The sequence below is a fragment of the Polypterus senegalus genome, chromosome 11 (assembly GCF_016835505.1).
Source record: "Polypterus senegalus isolate Bchr_013 chromosome 11, ASM1683550v1, whole genome shotgun sequence".
In the NCBI taxonomy this organism is placed as follows: domain Eukaryota; kingdom Metazoa; phylum Chordata; class Cladistia; order Polypteriformes; family Polypteridae; genus Polypterus; species Polypterus senegalus.
In genome coordinates, this window is record NC_053164.1 from 32917806 (window position 1) to 32935594 (window position 17789).

General features: G+C 40.0%; 1 protein-coding gene across 2 annotated transcripts in view; it reads left to right on the forward strand.

Annotated features, from left to right (window-relative positions):
- The first annotated feature begins 1252 nt into the window (after positions 1 to 1252).
- lman2la (lectin, mannose-binding 2-like a) overlaps positions 1253 to 17789 on the forward strand; it is a 62729-nt gene continuing 46192 nt past the window's right edge. For both annotated transcript variants that reach the window (XM_039768298.1, XM_039768299.1), the window contains exon 1: positions 1253 to 1463. In XM_039768298.1, the coding sequence (XP_039624232.1) occupies positions 1346 to 1463 (118 nt within the window). In that variant the 5' untranslated portion in view covers positions 1253 to 1345. The remainder of the gene's footprint in view (positions 1464 to 17789) is intronic.

The window sequence follows — 17789 nt, forward strand, 5'->3', positions numbered from 1 at the left end:
AACAGTGGGTACAGCATGTTATTTTTGTGGTGTTTTCATCGTTCTAGTCCTAATTTGTTTTTCTATTTCTCTTAAGTTTTTACTCTCTTTTGCATATTTGGAGTAGTAGAACAAGACATTTACTGCTTGTGCAGAACCAACTCAAACATTTTTATACCCTAGGTGAAGCTGTAAATGCACCCCGCCACTTCCTTTGCTTTGAGTGGAATCATCACTGCCACACCTGTAAATTGAGACCTGGAGACAGGACTGGGGACAGCAAAGTATGCAGGGTTTGGATACAAAACAATGGATTTACAATTTGAAAATGTTGACGTGGGCGGTTGATCACTTATAGCAATGTCTGTTTACAACATTGGTCCAGACAAATACACTCATAAGGGAAAAATGATAATATAATATTATATAATAATTCGACAGTTATACTGAGTCCGAGTTTTCATAGGTCTGTTTTAAAAATGAAAAATGCCACCACCAATTTTTGCCACCCTAGGAGATCACCTAATTCACCCAAGTGGTTGAGTCGGCCGTGTGTAATAGTGTATGTGACAAAGTAATCTTGCATATAGAATGTTGGCAGTCATTCTGTTACAAGGTGCTACTTTATTCCAAAAAAATACTTTTTTTTCAGATCAGAACAGAAACGTATTCAATCCCATATTAACTGAAAACACACCAGGGACTTAAAGCTATGACTTCAGAAAACTAAACATGGTAAAAAATAACTGCTTGTACAAAGAATGAATGGATTGATCGATCGATCAATAACTAAAGATTGAATTAGTTTATTATGTTCATTTTGACAACATTACTGTAAACATATCCTTCCAATTATCGACTAAGTGATACTAGTCTTCTGCTTAAAATTTAATTTAACTAAATATAGAAACAATCGTGGCAAAACTAAATAAATAAATGGCCAACTCGAGTGTGATTCAAACTGCCGGTATGTCTTATCCCTAAGAAACTTTTCCCTTCGTTTTCTCGTTCTCGCCCTACGACAATTTTTTGCCTTATGCCGGTCCTTCCCGCCTCCTTTTTACTAACAGCCAACAGTGTAGCCGTAACATAAAGAAAAAGGTGGGACTAACGTGTTATTGGCTGCATCTCTCGGCCACTCCCTCACGAATCGTTTGTTTACTAGAAAGGTCGTGGAGGGGAGTCACGGAAACCATTGAGTGACGGTTAGATTGTCCAATCGAAAAAATGCATGAATCTGCTTATCCATTAGGAAGCAAGATCCAGTCATAAGGCGGGTCACTATGGCCGCTGCCACTGCAAGGTCCTAGTAGGCCAGAGTTCACAGGGATTCAGCGGTTCGGTTAACGTGTAGAATAGAGGGAAGATGTTTCATTTGGCGCTGTTCGTTTTGCTTCTCAAACTGTCGAACTGCCGAGGCGATGGTGGCCATCAAATCGACGAATATCTGAAGCGAGAGCATTCGTTAATCAAGCCCTACCAAGGTTTGTGAGGGACGGGGAAGGTGATGGGGTAGTGTAGAGAATTAAATGCTCGGAGGTGCTTGTAGCAGTGAGTCGGGGCTCAGTTTATTGCTTGTGGTCTGTGAATTGGGAAACGCATCGTGTGTGCACTGTCTCCAGATTCGTTGATAGCATCTCGGTGTGGTATCTGGATCAACTACCACGCTTATCTGGTTGCTAGTATTGCTTCAGATGTCACATATAGCCATATTACCTTACAACTGAATCTCTACACCGAATATCCTATATATTAATGCTTATATTATATGACTTGTGATGGTGCTCACCCTGAAAGGCGCTATACAGTTAAGATTGCATAACTGATCAGAAACCGTATGCTCAACGATTTTTTCTGGTTCACTTCTGTTCGCTAAAGGGCATTCATTTAAATAGAAAGAAAGGGCTGACCTGATTTCAGACATTTTATTGTGCACATTATACCTCTATGGTTTCCTCCATCCGTTTTTTTTACAACCGCATATCATTTACATTTACACATAATTGCTTAGCAGACCCTTTTATCCAAAGCGACGTACAAAAGAGGTCAACATTATCGAATAAACCTCAACCTGGGCGATATTTCTGGGAAAATGTGTTACTGGACAAAGTTGCAAAATTAGCCACCACAAGTAAACAGCTCAGAACTAAATTCAAGCTAGTTAAAAATTCTAACAGCTAATATTAATTAGTTAAATTCACTGAGTAAAAGGGTCTTAAACTCTTCTTAAATCATTCACACTTTGAATGATTCACAATTTCAAATGAAGGTGGTCAGCTCGTTTCACCTGCAAGGAGCTATACATGGAAAGAGTCTGGACTGAAATTTGATACCAAGCAGTGATGCCATCACCAGGCGCCATTCACTGGCAGTCCTAAGAGGTTGAGAAAGACCATAGGACTTCATAAGTGTCCCCATGTATATAAGTAAAGAGGCATTGACTATTCTGTGGGCAAGCATGAAGGATTTGATCTTAATATGTACTGCACAGAGAGCCAATGTAGTGTGATATATGCTCACCTCGGCTGCTTGAACACCAGACATGCCAATAAATTTTAAATCTTCTGCAGTGGTTTGGTGACACAAGTTGGTACTCCTGCCATTAGAAAGTTGCAGTAGTGCAAATGTGACAAGACCAAAGCCTGGACCAGTAGTTGTTCTACATACCCTGTCAGATATAGTCTGATCTTGCAGATATTATATAGATTGAATCTACAAGACCAAGAGAATGTAGCAACATGGTCAGTTAAGGACAAATTGTCATTGATCAATATCCCAAAGTTGTGTATTCATTTGCAAGAAGTTAGCCGTAAAAGGATCAAAGAGAAGCTGCAGGCTTGAAGTGTGAGGTAGGAACAAACCGCAGTTTAGACTGAAGTCCATCACAGATTTAGATATGTCCATGCAAATCCTAAACCTTCATTCCAATTCTGTTGGGCAGAATACTGCAATTCCTTTAAAAATAAAGTCACGATTGGATGCCTGCTTCCTGTATTGTGATCTCAAATAAAAGTTAAGGTCTAACCATTTACAGAAAGTTAGGCAGTTAAAAAATAACCAAAGCCTCTATTTTTTATTGCATTGTAAAAAAATGTTTTTTAGTTTGTCATTCTTGTTTAGTGCTCCATCACCAAAGGACTCCTAGAGATCCACAAATCGTCATAATTGGAATACACAACGTTAGGAGAAAAACCCACCTGTGTGATAAAACATTATACAGGTAATAATTTATGTAATATCCAAAATAATACAATAAAAACAGGCAGGTATTATCTTAAAATTCTTAAGGGTCATGTGAACATCTGCTAATGGAAGAGACAAAGTAAAACCCTCAGTTGATGAAAGTAACCTTAGGGAAAATTGGTGTTTGGCAGACCTAGGTCAACCAGTCATTAAAATTTAATGTAGCACTTTACAATTTTGCATGGCATTTTGCTGAGACAAACATATTTTGAGTGAAAAAGAAATAAAGCAGTAAATTGATAAAATCAGATGAGAGAGCAAACAAAATTTTTCTAGTCATCTAAGAACAGCCTTTAGGTTATCCTTTTAAAAATCGCTGGCTTGGAGGATCAGATCTCGGCTGAAGCTGGATTGGTTTTATATTTTTTTTAAACCACGCCCTTTCACACATGTTAAGAGAGAAACTCCTCTGAGCTTACGTGAGAGTTGGGCATATGTGACTCCACTGTGGTAGATATTCACACGGAGCCTCGCCCAGCTCCCCAGGCATGGTACGGAGTGACCGTGGCTCCCAGGCTGCCTTGGTGGTCCAAGGCGAAGTTAATTTGAGAGGAAAGCCTTAAGTCCTTTTTTTGTTTTTTAAACTCGAGATAGGTGATTTGTTTAATTATTCATTTCCCCTCAAGGGCCAAAGAGCAAGAGTGAATATGTTGTACCACTGAAAAGCTCCAGTCTGTACAGGGTAGCTTACGTCTGAGGTAATCCTGTAGGCAAAGCAGTTGTATTTTAGAAATCTCCCTAAAGCATTTTTTTTGTCATCTTGAAAATAATTACAAATATTTAAAGAGTTATCCTTTCAAGCATTAGTTTTCTTGGTATGCTTTTTCTTATTTAGGGTTGCAAGGAGTTGGAGTGGGGTCTAGACAAGAATCATCACTATTTAAAGACAGTCCATTACATATTGCATTTACAGTACATCCTTTCTCTGTCAGTTTAAGCAGGGTAATTGATCTAATAGCTTATCATTAGTCAGTGGAAGGAAACTGCCAGCTATTTTCAAATAGTGATGGGTGGAAATGGGTCTCAATGGGTCAACACAGGTAGCACTGCTGGCTTGCAGTAATGGGTTCTTGCCCTGGGTCCTCCCTGTGTGGAAGCAGTTTGAGTAGTGGAAAAAGTGCTATATAAATGTAAAGAATTATTATTATTATTATTAATTCATACTTGTGTATCTATTGACAGTTGTGTATTTGAATTGTCGGTGGAACCCCACATGAACACACTCGGCTGAGAAATTAACTAATGTCAAAGTGCTGTGGGGCACTGCTATTTTAAAATGTTTTTCAACTACATTTAAGTTATGGATAAAATAATTGCACTGTAGTAAACCCTGCTACCTCATAGCTCCGGGGACCTGTGTTTGAGTAATAGTCCAGTCGCTCATTGTTTAGAGTCTGAATATGTTTATCATATCTACCTGAATTTTCTTCCAGGTGCTCCAGCTCCCTCAAATGTCAATGCAGGGTTAACTGGAAGCTCTTGTGTGGTTTTGTATTCCCACTCATAGGCTGGCATCATGTCCAGAGTTCATTCCTGCCAGGAAAGGCTCCATCTTTAATTGACCCATTACTGGAATAAAGTGGGTTTAGAATATGGATAGCTAAAATGAATTTTGCTGTGTCTCTAAAATGGTGGCTCTATATCCTGTTGCTAGGCTGATGCAACAGTTGTGTCCTTTTTTTTGTGCCTGTGTCAGCTCAGAGTGCAGGATATCTTGTCTGCAGGGAGAAATGAAACTCTCTAGAGCTGTGTAGATATGAGAATGGTTGTTTAAAAAAGAGCTATATTTAATAAACACGTAAAAAAAAACAACCAGTTCACTAAGGATCATTAGAGCACACCTCCTCCTTCCAAGCTCCTGTTTAGAAACTGACTGGTGTAGTTTATTGGATTTAGTTTTTATGCTTTTCTTAGTTAAACCGCCAGAAATAAAACAGATGAAACATCAATACCCAGTCATGTATCAATAACAAAAGGTAACATAACACCCAACAAGTAATTTGTATTCAATATACTATCACCACCCACCATTTTCTTACTTGCTCATGCATCGCAGGGTCATAGGGAGTTGATTACCAACCCTAGACAGTGTGCCTGGACAGTGTGCCAGTCTATTGCAGGGCAAACTTGCTCATATTGGGCCAGTTTAGATAGATAGATACTTTATTAATCCCCAAGGGGAAATTCACATACTCCAGCAACAGCATACTGATAAAAACAATATTAATTAAAGAGCAGTAAAAAAAAGGGAGCAGTGCAAGTTAAAAAATGCAAGGTGGAGAGTGTGAGGCAGGTATAACAGTCTATAATCTTGTGTAGTGTTAACGTTTACTCCCCCGGGTGGAATTAAAGAGTCACAAAGTGTGGGGGAGGAATGATCTCCTCAGTCTGTCAGTGGAGCAGGACAGTGACAGCAGTCTGTCGCTGAAGCTGCTCCTCTGTCTGGAGATGACTGTTACTGTTTAGTGGATACAGTGGATTCTCCATGACTGACAGAATCCTGGTCAGTGCCCGTTGCTCTGCCACAGATGTCAAACTATCCAGTTCCATGCCTACAATAGAGCCTGCCTTCCTCAACAGTTTGTCCAGGTGTGAGGCGTCCCTCATCTTTATGTTACTTCCCCAGCACACCACCGCGTAGAAGAGGGTGCTCGCCACATCCGTCTGATAGAACATCTGCAGCATCTTATTGCAGATGTTGAAGGGCACCAGCCTTCTAAGGAAGTATAGTCGGCTCTGTCCTCTTTTGTACAGAGCATCAGTGTTGTCAGTATACCTCACAAATGTGTTGTTTACAGGAATGGAGGATATTCTTGCAGATATGGAGATATCCTGCAAACTTCACAGGCAGTTACATGGTTGGGGTAACCAGCATCCCATCCACTATAATTAATTACACTGTCTATACTCTTCTTAGATGCTACTAGTTAGAAGTTTTGATTGGCCTGAGTGATTAAGGAACAAACTGAAGAGATATGGACTCATTTATAAAACTTTGCATGGATTCAAATGTGAAAGTATGCGCATGACAAAAAAAAAAGTTTTTATAAAATCTGCCTTATCAATCAATCAATCAACATTTATTTATATAGCACATATTCATACAAAAAAATGTAGCTCAAAGTGCTTTACAAAATGAATAGAAAAATAGAAGACACAATAAAAAATAAACATAAGTCAACATTAATTAACATAGAATAAGAGTAAGGTCCGATGGCCAGGGTGGACAGAAAAACAAAAAAAAACTCCAAAAGCTGGAGAAAAAATAAAATCTGTAGGGGTTCCAGACCAAGAGACCGCCCAGTCCCCTCTGGGCATTCTACCTAACATAAATCATCATATTTTCATGGAAGGACCTGATGATGATGGTCACGTAGACTTCTGGCTTTCAGTCCATCATTGTTGGAGCATCATGATGCTTTGAGTAGGTGGTGGTGGCCACCACAAAGAAACCGGAAAAAGAAACAGAAGAGAGAGTAGGGGTCAGTACGGATTTTAGAGCCACCATGAATAGTTATTATGAAGAATTGAACATACAGAGTATCAGGATTATGTTAAAGTGAAGTTATAAAAAGGCCATGTTAAAGTAATGTGTTTTCAGCAGTGTTTTAAATTGCTCCACTGTATTTGCCTGGCGAATTCCTATCGGCAGGCTATTCCAGATTTTAGGTGCATAGCAGCAGAAGGCCGCCTCACCACTTCTTTTAAGTTTAGCTTTTGGAATTATAAGGAGACACTCATTTGAAGATCTAAGGTTACGATTTGGAATATAACGTGTCAGGCATTCCGATATATAAGATGGAGCGAGATTATTTAAGGCTTTATAAACCATAAGCAGTATTTTAAAGTCAATCCTGAATGACACAGGCAACCAGTGTAGTGACATCAAAACTGGAGAAATGTGTTGGATTTTCTTTTCCCAGTTAGGATTCTAGCAGCTGCATTCTGCACTCGTTGCAAATGATTTATGTCTTTTTTGGGTAGTCCTGAGAGGAGTGCGTTACAGTAATCTAGTCTACTGAAAACAAAAGCGTGAATTAATTTCTCAGCATCTTTCAATGATATAAGAGGTCTAACTTTAGCTATGTTTCTTAAATGAAAAAATGCTGTCCTGGTGGTCTGATGAATATGCGATTTAAAATTCAGATTACAGTCAACGGTTACCCCTAAATTTTTTACTTCCGTCTTAACTTTTAATCCTAGTGCATTAAGTTTATTTCTGATAACCTCGCTGAATCCATTATTGCCAATTACCAAAATTTCAGTTTTCTCTTTATTTAGTTTGAGAAAATTACTATTCATCCATTCAGAAATACCAGTAAGACATTGTGTTAGTGTATCGAAAGAGTCGGAGTCATCAGGTGCTATAGATAAGTACAGCTGTGTGTCATGTGTCTTTGAGATTTGATTACCACAACTCACAAAGAATTTTCTCCCTGCCAGGTAGGATTCAAACCAATTTAAGACACTGCCAGAGAGGCCCACCCATTGACTAAGGCGATTTCTAAGAATATTATGATCAATGGTGTCAAATGCAGCACTCAGATCTAAGAGGATGAGAACAGATAAATGGCCTCTGTCTGCATTTACCCAGAAGTCATTTACTACTTTAACAAGTGCAGTTTCTGTACTGTGATTTGTTCTGAAGCCTGACTGAAAAGTATCAAGAATAGCATGTTTATTTAGGTGGTCATTTAACTGCATAATGACTGCCTTCTCTAAAATTTTACTTAAGAAGGGCAGGTTAGAAATGGGTCTAAAATTTTCAAAGGCAGAGGGGTCAAGATTATGTTTCTTAAGAAGGGGTTTAATTACAGCAGTCTTAAGACAGTCTGGAAAGACCCCCGTATCTAATGACGAATTTACTATGTCCAGAATATTGTCAATTAGAACGCCTGATATTTCTTTGAAAAACCTGGTTGGTATTGGGTCAAGGACGCAGGTGGAGGATTTCAGTTGAGAGATTATACTATGTAATTCAGGTAAATCTATCCTGGTGAAAGCATTTAATTTGTTTATAACGAGTACCGGGCTTTGGAGGTTCTGCAGTGTTCGAGATATACTATGTTATCTCTAATATCATTAATTTTTTGAGTGAAAAATACAGCAATGTTCTCACAGGTTTCACTGGAAGTATTCTGGGGGCATTCCTTTGTGTTCCCTGGGTTTAACAGACGGTCAATTGTTGAAAATAAGACTCTGGGATTACTAGCATTGTTATTTATAATATTAGAGAAATAGCAGCGCCTCTCAAGACGGACAGTGTTATTGTATTCTGTTATTTTAACTTTTAATATTTCATAGTGGATAGTTAGTTTAGTTTTCCTCCATTTACGCTCAGCTCTACGACATGTTCTTTTTAAATCAGACACTCTTTGGGTCTTCCATGGAATAACAGTACTAGAGGATTTTTTAACTGTCTTTTCAGGTGCAACTATGTCAACAGCAGTTCTTACTTTAGAGTTAAAGTTTTCCACTTTACTATTTACATTATCCTCGCTATTATAGCTGGCATTATAAACGGACTGATTGCTTAGAATAGTTGTAAGCTTTAACTTACTAACGTTTCTATAGTACTAGTGTGCTGTAGCCATAATGGATGTAGTGAGAAGTCAAGCAAAATGGCACCTTTTATTGGCTTACTAAAAATATTACAATATGCAAGCTTTCAATGCAACTCCGGTCCCTTTTTCAGGCAATTGTTACATTCTATGTAATTTACCTTTTATAAATCACAACAACCTTGTAAACCCTGCCCTGAAACATTTGTATACGGAGCATGCTAATCAACCTCATACATATGCATAATGCCTCGCTTCTGCATGAAAGGTGTAAGATGCCAGTGTCTGAATGGGTGTGGGTAGCCACTATAACCTGGCACATGTAGTGAAAAGATTGCTGTTACAATAAATAGTACAGGCCATATGAAAAACTGTGGGGGTCAGCCAGTTATCTTGCTAGCAAGCCATTTACCATGGGCAGCACTATCATATCTGCCAAAGCTGCTTTGCCTCAAAATAAATGAGTCATGGGTTTACCCAGGCCACTGTGACACTACAGTGCATCCGGGAAGTATTCACAGAGCATCACTTTTTCCACATTTTGTTATGTTACAGCCTTATTCCAAAATGGATTAAATTAATTTTTTCCTCAGAATTCTACACACAACACCCCATAATGACAATGTGAAAAAAAGTTTGCTTGAGGTTTTTGCAAATTTATTAAAAATAAAAAAACTGAGAAATCACATGTGCATAAGTATTCACAGCCTTTGCTCAATACTTTGTCGATGCACCTTTGGCAGCAATTACAGCCTCAAATCTTTTTGAATATGATGCCACAAGCTTGGCACACCTATCCTTGGCCAGTTTCGCCCATTCCTCTTTGCAGCACCTCTCAAGCTCCATCAGGTTGGATGGGAAGCGTCGGTGCACAGCCATTTTAAGATCTCTCCAGAGATGTTCAATCGGATTCAAGTCTGGGCTCTGGCTGGGCCACTCAAGGACATTCACAGAGTTGTCCCGAAGCCACTCCATTGATATCTTGGCTGTGTGCTTAAGGTCATCGTCCTGCTGAAAGATGAACCGTAGCCCCAGTCTGAGGTCAAGAGCACTCTGGAGAAGGTTTTCATCCAGGATGTCTCTGTACATTGCTGCAGTCATCTTTCCCTTTATCCTGACTAGTCTCACAGTTCCTGCTGCTGAAAAACATTCCCACAGCATGATGCTGCCACCACCATGCTTCACTGTAGGGATGGCATTGGCCTGGTGACGAGCGGTGTCTGGTTTTCTCCAAACGTGATTCCTGGCATTCACACCAAAGAGTTCAGTTTTTGTCTCATCAGTCCAGAAAATTATTTGTTTCTCATGGTCTGAGAGTCCTTCAGGTGCCTTTTGGCAAACTCCAGACGAGCTGCCATGTGCCTTTTACTAAGGAGTGTCTTCCGTCTGGCCACTCTACCATACAGGCCTGATTGATGGATTGCTGCAGAGATGGTTGTCCTTCTGACAGGTTCTCCTCTCTCCACAGAGGACCTGTGGAACTCTAACAGAGTGACCATCGGGCTCTTGGTCACCTCCCTGACTAAGGCCCTTCTCCCCTGATCGCTCATTTTAGATGGTTGGCCAGCTCTAGGAAAAGTCCTGGTGGTTTCGAACTTCTTCCACTTACGGATGATGGAGGCCATTGGGACCTTCAAAGCAGCAGAAATTTTTCTGTAACCTTCCCCAGATTTGTGCCTCGAGACAATCTTGTCTCGGTGGTCTACAGACAATTCCTTTGACTTCATGCTTGGTTTGTGCTCTGACATAAACTGTCAACTGTGGGACCTTATATAGACAGGTGTGTGCCTTTCCAAATCGTGTCCAGTCAACTGAATTTACCACAGGTGGACTCCAATTAAGCTGCAGAAACATCTCAAGGATGATCAGGGGAAACAGGATGTACCTGAGCTCAATTTTGAGCTTCATGGCAAAGGCTGTGAATACTTATGTACATGTGCTTTCTCAATTTTTTAATTTTTAATAAATGTGCAAAAATCTCAAGTAAACATTTTTCACGTTATCATTATGGGGTGTTGTGTGTAGAATTCTGAGGAAAAAATGAATTTAATCCATTTTGGAATAAGGCTGTAGTATAACAAAAAGTGGGAAAAGTGATGCGCTGTGAATACGTTCCGGATGCACTGTATGTTAGTCAGCCGCATCATGGAATCACATGAGTTGTGCATTAATGGAATGTAACTGCTTTTAGTTAATAAAAGCAGTTTTGTTCTTGCTAGGTGCTCTTTTTGCAATATGAGTGCAGTAAATTGCTCCAAATACATAACGAGAACAGAACACTGCTGCAGAATGCCTTTTTTATGTTGGCAAAAACATGTTATGTTTTATGTATGTACACCCATAGCATACAAAAACAAGATATATGTCCTTGCCAGTCGGTTAATGTCTTCCAGCACAGCAGACATGATGGAGAGAAGGTTGCCAGAGATACTGTTGACCTGTCGCTCAGTTCCCTGAGAAGTTACATCAGGTAGCAGATATAAACTGATGAAAAACCAATAAAAGTTCTTCAGTGCAAATACATATCATTGGCCCTTTAAAAATAGACCTAAATAGTCTGTGCATCATAATTATCATTTTTGAGGTGTACAGTCATGGTCAAAAGTTTTGAGAATGACACAAGTATTGGTTTTCACAAAGTTTGCTGCTTCAGTGTTTTTAGATCTTTTTGTCAGATGTTTCTATGGTATGCTGAAGTATAATTACAAGCATTTCATATGTTTCAAATACTTTTATTGACCATTATATTAAGTTTATGCAATTGGCCCTTTTTCAAGACCTCTGCAATTCACCCTGGCATGCTGCCAATTAACTTCTTGGCCAAATCCTGACTGATGGCAGCCCATTCTTGCATAATCAATGCTTGGAGTTTGTTAGAATTTGTGGGTTTTTGTTTGTCCACCTGCCTCGTGAGGATTGACCACAAGTTCTCACTGAGATTAAGGTCTGGGGAGTTTTCTGGCCGTGGACCCAAAATTTCAATGTTTTGTTCCCGGAACCACTTAGTAATCACTTTTGCCTTGTGGTACATCATGCTGAAGAAACAGCATTGTTCACCTCCAAACTGTTCTTGGATGGTTGGGAGAAGTTGCTTTCGGAGGATGTTCTGGTCACATTCTTTATTCATGGCTGTGTTCTTAGGCAAAATTTTGAGTGAGCCCACTGCCTTGGTTGAGAAGCAACCCCACACATGAATGGTCTCAGGATGCTTTACTGTTGGCATGACACAGGACTGATGGTAGCGCTCACCTTTTCTTTTCTGGAATTTTTTTTTTCTGGATGCCCCAAACAATTAGGAAGGGGATTCATCAGAGAAAATGACTTTACCCCAGTCCTCAGCAGTCCAATCCCTGCGCCTTTTGCAGAATATCACTCTGTCCCTGATGTTTTTTTTGGAGAGACGTGGCTTCTTTGCTGCCCTTCTTGACACCAGGCCATCCTCCAAAAGTCTTCACCTCACTATGTGCAGATGCACTCACACCTGCCTGCTGCCTTTCCTGAGCAAGCTCTTCACTGGTGGTGCCCCGATCCCGCAGCTGAACCAACTTTAGGAGATGGTCCTGATACTTGCTGTTCTTTCTTGGGCTCCCTGAAACCTACTTCACAACAACTGAACCTCTCTGTTGTAATTCAATCAGTATGACAGAGTGATCTCCAACTTTGTCCTCCTCAACACTCTCGCCTGTGTTAACGAGAGGATCACTGAAATGATGTCGGCAGGTCCTTTTGTGGCAGGGCTGAAATGCAGTGGAAATGGGTTTTTTGGCATTAAGTTCATTTTCATGGCCAAGAGGGGCTTTGCAATTCATTTCAATTAATCTGATCACTCTTCATAACATTCACCCACCTCATAATGATCCACCTCAGAATCTCAAATTTGGACCCGAGCACAGCCATGCAATGAATAACACCTCTGCACCACACTAGTTCAAATAGAGTGAAATAGTGGGAGGCCTTTTACAAATAGGTTAGATTTGTGTTAAATATACACATGTTCCCCAGTCCAGTTTTCTTTTAATTTTTGCATGGGGACTTATACGCACAATTTGAGCCTCTTTTTGCAAGTATGCAAGCTTTATAAATGAGGCCTTTGGTGAGTATACCTTTTTATGACTTAGAATGTAGTACAGGGCAGTCTAGCTCTGATCCTGGAGGGCTGCAGGTTTTCATTTAGGCCACTTTTTTAAATTAGTGACCAGTTTTTTCTGCTTCTGCTTTGCTTCTTTCAGATTCTTTTGCCATAAATTTAATTGACTTGCTGTTTAAGTCCCAAACCCCTTAATTATTAATTTTTACCATAATTAGCAGTTCAGCAAAAATGAGATACAAAGTGAGACAACACATGACCAGCTAACCAGTGTCCATCATGCATTATTTAAAAATAAAGAAAGGTGATGGTCTCAGTAACATTTATATGGTTACTTCACCAAAACATTTTGATTGTACCCTCAGAAAAGGGAAAATCAGCGGTTTTCTAAATGTCTGGTGTGGTAGAATGAGAGTACTAACAGGCCATGGAATTAAATAACAGGTTTACTTAACAACTAGAATCAAATTCTAATTAAGAAACTGGCTGAAGTGAAATTGGTTGAAGTCTGAGGCTCCAGCTTAGATGATCTGTTGGATTGCTTCACATCTCATTTTTGTTTGGCTGCCTTGTATTGAAAAAAGCAATTCAGAAGAATGAGTCTTAAATAAAACAAGGCAATTAAGTGACCTCTTTTCTGTCCATTTTAACAACAGAAACTGTTCAGTTATTAATAGAGTGGCTGGAAGGAAAACCTGCAGCCACTACAAGCCCTGCTGGATTGGAGTTGGGCACCCCAATAATGTTGTTGTAGTTTTAATTTTCTTCTTCTTTTGGCTGCTCCCATTAGGGGTTGCCACAGCGGATCATCTTTTTCCATATCTTCCTGTCCTTTGCATCTTGCCCTGTCATACCCATCACCTGCATGTCCTCTCTAACCACATCTATAAACCTCCTCTTAGGCCTTCCTCTTTTGCTGTTACCTGGCAGCTCTATCTTTAACATCCTTCTCCCAATATACCCAGCATCTCTCCTCTGCACATGTCCAGACTAACGCATTCTCACCTCTCTGACTTTGTCTCCCAACTGTCCAACCTGAGTTGACCCTCTAATGTACTCATTTCTAATCCTATCCATCCTTGTCACGCCCAATGCATATCTTAGCATCTTTAACTCTGCCACTTCCAGCTCTGTCTCCTGCTTTCTGGTCAGTGCCACCATCTGCAACCCATATAACATAGCTGGTTTCACTACCATCCTGTAGACCTTCCCTTTCACTCTTGCTGATATCCGTCTGTCACAAATCACTCCTGACACTCTTCTCCACCCATTCCACCCTGCCTGCACTCTCTTTTTCACGTCTCTTCCACAATCACCATTACTCTGTACTATTGATCCCAAGTATTTAAATTCATCCACCTTCGCCAACTCTTCTCCCTGCATACTCACCATTCCACTGACCTCCATCTCATTTACACACATGTGTTCTGTCTTGTTCCTACTGACCTTCATTCTTCTCCTCTCCAGAGCATATCTCCACCTCTCCAGGGTCTCCTCAACCTGCTCCCTACTATCGCTACAGATCACAATGTCATCAGCAAGCATCACACTCCACAGGGACTCCTGTCTAATCTTGTCTGTCAACCTGTTCATCATCATTGCAAATAACAAAGGTCTCGGAGCCGATCCCTGATGTAATCCCACCTCCACCTTGAATGCATCTGTCACTCCTACCGCAGACCTCACCACTTTTCACACTTCCCTCGTACATACAGTGGGATGCAAAAGTTTGGGCAACCATTGTTAATAGTCATTATTTTCCTGTATAAATCGTTGGTTGTTACGATAAAAAATATCAGTTAAATATATCATATAGGAGACACACACAGTGATATTTGAGAAGTGAAATGAAGTTTATTGGATTTACAGAAAGTGTGCAATAATTGTTCAAACAAAATCAGGCAGGTGCATAAATTTGGGCACCACAAAAAAGAAATGAAATCAATATTTAGTAGATCCGCCTTTTGCAGAAATTACAGCCTCTAAACGCTTCCTGTAGGTTCCAATGAGAGTCTGGATTGTGGTTGAAGGTATTTTGGACCATTCCTCTTTACAAAACATCTCTAGTTCATTCAGGTTTGATGGCTTCCGAGCATGGACAGCTCTCTTTAACTCACACCACAGATTTTCAATTATATTCAGGTCTGGGGACTGAGATGGCCATTCCAGAACGTTGTACTTGTTCCTCTGCATGAATGCCTTAGTGGATTTTGAGCAGTGTTTCGGTCGTTGTCTTGTTGAAAGATCCAGCCCCGCACAGCTTCAGCTTTGTCACTGATTCCTGGACATTGGTCTCCAGAATCTGCTGATACTGAGTGGAATCCATGCGTCCCTCAACTTTGACAAGATTCCCAGTCCCTGCACTGGCCACACAGCCCCACAGCATGATGGAACCACCACCATATTTTACTGTAGGTAGCAGGTGTTTTTCTTGGAATGCTGTGTTCTTTTTCCTCCATGCATAACGCCCCTTGTTATGCCCAAATAACTCAATTTTAGTTTCATCAGTCCACAGCACCTTATTCCAAAATGAAGCTGGCTTGTCCAAATGTGCTTGAGCATACCTCAAGCTGCTCTGTTTGTGCTGTGGGCGGAGAAAAGGCTTCCTCTGCATCACTCTCGCATACAGCATCTCCTTGTGTAAAGTGCACCGAATGGTTGAACGATGCACAGTGACTCCATCTGCTGCAAGATGATGTTGTAGGTCTTTGGTGCTGGTCTGTGGGTTGACTCTGACTGTTCTCACCATTCATCGCTTTTGTCTATCCGAAATCTTTCTTGGTCTGCCACTTCGAGCCTTAACTTGAACTGAGCCTGTGGTCTTCCATTTCCTCAATATGTTCCTAACTGTGGAAACAGACAGCTTAAATCTCTGGGACAGCTTTCTGTATCCTTCCCCTAAACCATGATGGTGAACAATCTTTGTCTTCAGGTCATTTGAGAGTTGTTTTGTGACCCCCATGTTGCTACTCTTCAGAGAAAATTAAAGGAGGAGGGAAACTTACAATTGACCCCCTTAAATACTCTTTCTCATTATAGGATTCACCTGTGTATGTAGGTCAGGGGTCACTGAGCTTACCAAGCCAATTTGAGTTCCAATAATTAGTTCTAAAAGTTTTGGAATCAATAAAATGACAACAGTGCCCAAATTTATGCACCTGCCTGATTTTGTTTGAACAATTATTGCACACTTTCTGTAAATCCAATAAACTTCATTTCACTTCTCAAATATCACTGTGTGTCTCCTATATGATATATTTAACTGACTTTTTTTATCATAACAACCAGCGATTTATACAGGAAAATAATGACTATTAACAAGGTTGCCCAAACGTTTGCATCCCACTGTATCCTGTACAACTCTTACGTACTTCTCTGCCAATCCTGACTTCCTCATACAATACCACAACTTCTCTTGAGCCACCCTGTCATATGCTTTCTCCAGGTCCACAAACACACAATGCAACTTCTTCTGGCCTTCTCAATACTTCTCCATCCACAACCTCATAACAAACAACTCATCTGTGGTGCTCTTTCTTGGCATGAAACCATAGTGCTGCTCACTAATCATCACCTCACTTCTTAACCTAGCTTCCACTACTCTTTCCCATAACTTCATGTTGTGGCTCATTAGTTTTATCCCCCTGTAGTTACTACAGCTCTGCACATCCCCCTTACTCTTCAATTTTGGTACCAGTATACTTCTTTACCACTCCTCGGGCTTCCTGTTGCTTTCCAAGATTCCATTAAACAATCTGTTTAAAAAACTCTACTGCCATCTCTTCTAAACACCTCCATGCTTCCACAGGTATTTCATCTGGAACAAGGGCCTTTCCATTCTTCATCCTCTTCATAGCTGTCCTTACTTCCTCCTTGCAAATCCTTTGCACTTCCTGTTTCACTATCGCCACATCTTCCAACCTTCTCTCTATCTCTCTCTCTCTCTCGTTCTCTTCATTCATCAGCCTCTTGAAGTACTCTTTCCATCTTCTCAACATACCCTTCTCACTTGTGAGTACGGAGGATTAGGTTGTGTAAGATGTTTGTATGTAAGTATGGATGTATGTTGGTGATTCTGTGCTGTTTATTCTCTTTATTATCCTTGTTTATTTTTTTTTTTGGCTATTCTTGCACATAATTGGCCTGGGTAACACAATTTCTTTCTGCTGTGCGTGATTTTGAATGACTAAATTAATCTTGAAGCACCTTGTCATGTCTATAGAGTACCGTGAAATTCTTACTTGCGTTTCAAAACCAACTTGTGACATGTTGATACTCTCCAGGGCCATGATACACAAGAATGTAGTACAGTGCATTTTTTTTTTTGTTATCAAACACAAACCAGCTAGTCTCATATACATGTTACTCATTTTTCTATACTCCCATTTCCTGTAATATGCCAAGCAGGCACATAATATAGCACCACATTTAACATGTATGGATTCAATTTTAATTGTATAAAGTCATTTTTGAGTCAAGTTTGAATATATAGAGTCAAATGTGTTATATATGGAGTTCATTCCAAATATATGAAGTCAAACTTGACACATATGGTGTTGCATTGGTAGATGGTAGTAGGTGAAACAGGTGGCTATCCGAGTGAATGATTGCTGCTCTGGTCCTCATTGGAATATTGTGTCAGGTTCACAGTCTTTCCTTTCCTTTTAAATAACTTGTTGCGTTTGTGTTTTGACAAAAATGTTTGGTCTAGGTTATGTGGTGGTTCTAAATTAGCCCCATTGTGGATGTTTTAAACTTTTAAAATACATTTATGCAATTATAAATGTTACGTTGTGTATTAAAACTGTAGTGGAACATGTATTGTATAAGTGTCTTTAATGGGAGTCAGCACTGATTGCTGCAGACTGTTTTTATTGTGCCATATTTTCACGTCTGGGAAAGGAAAGCTTTGTGAACAG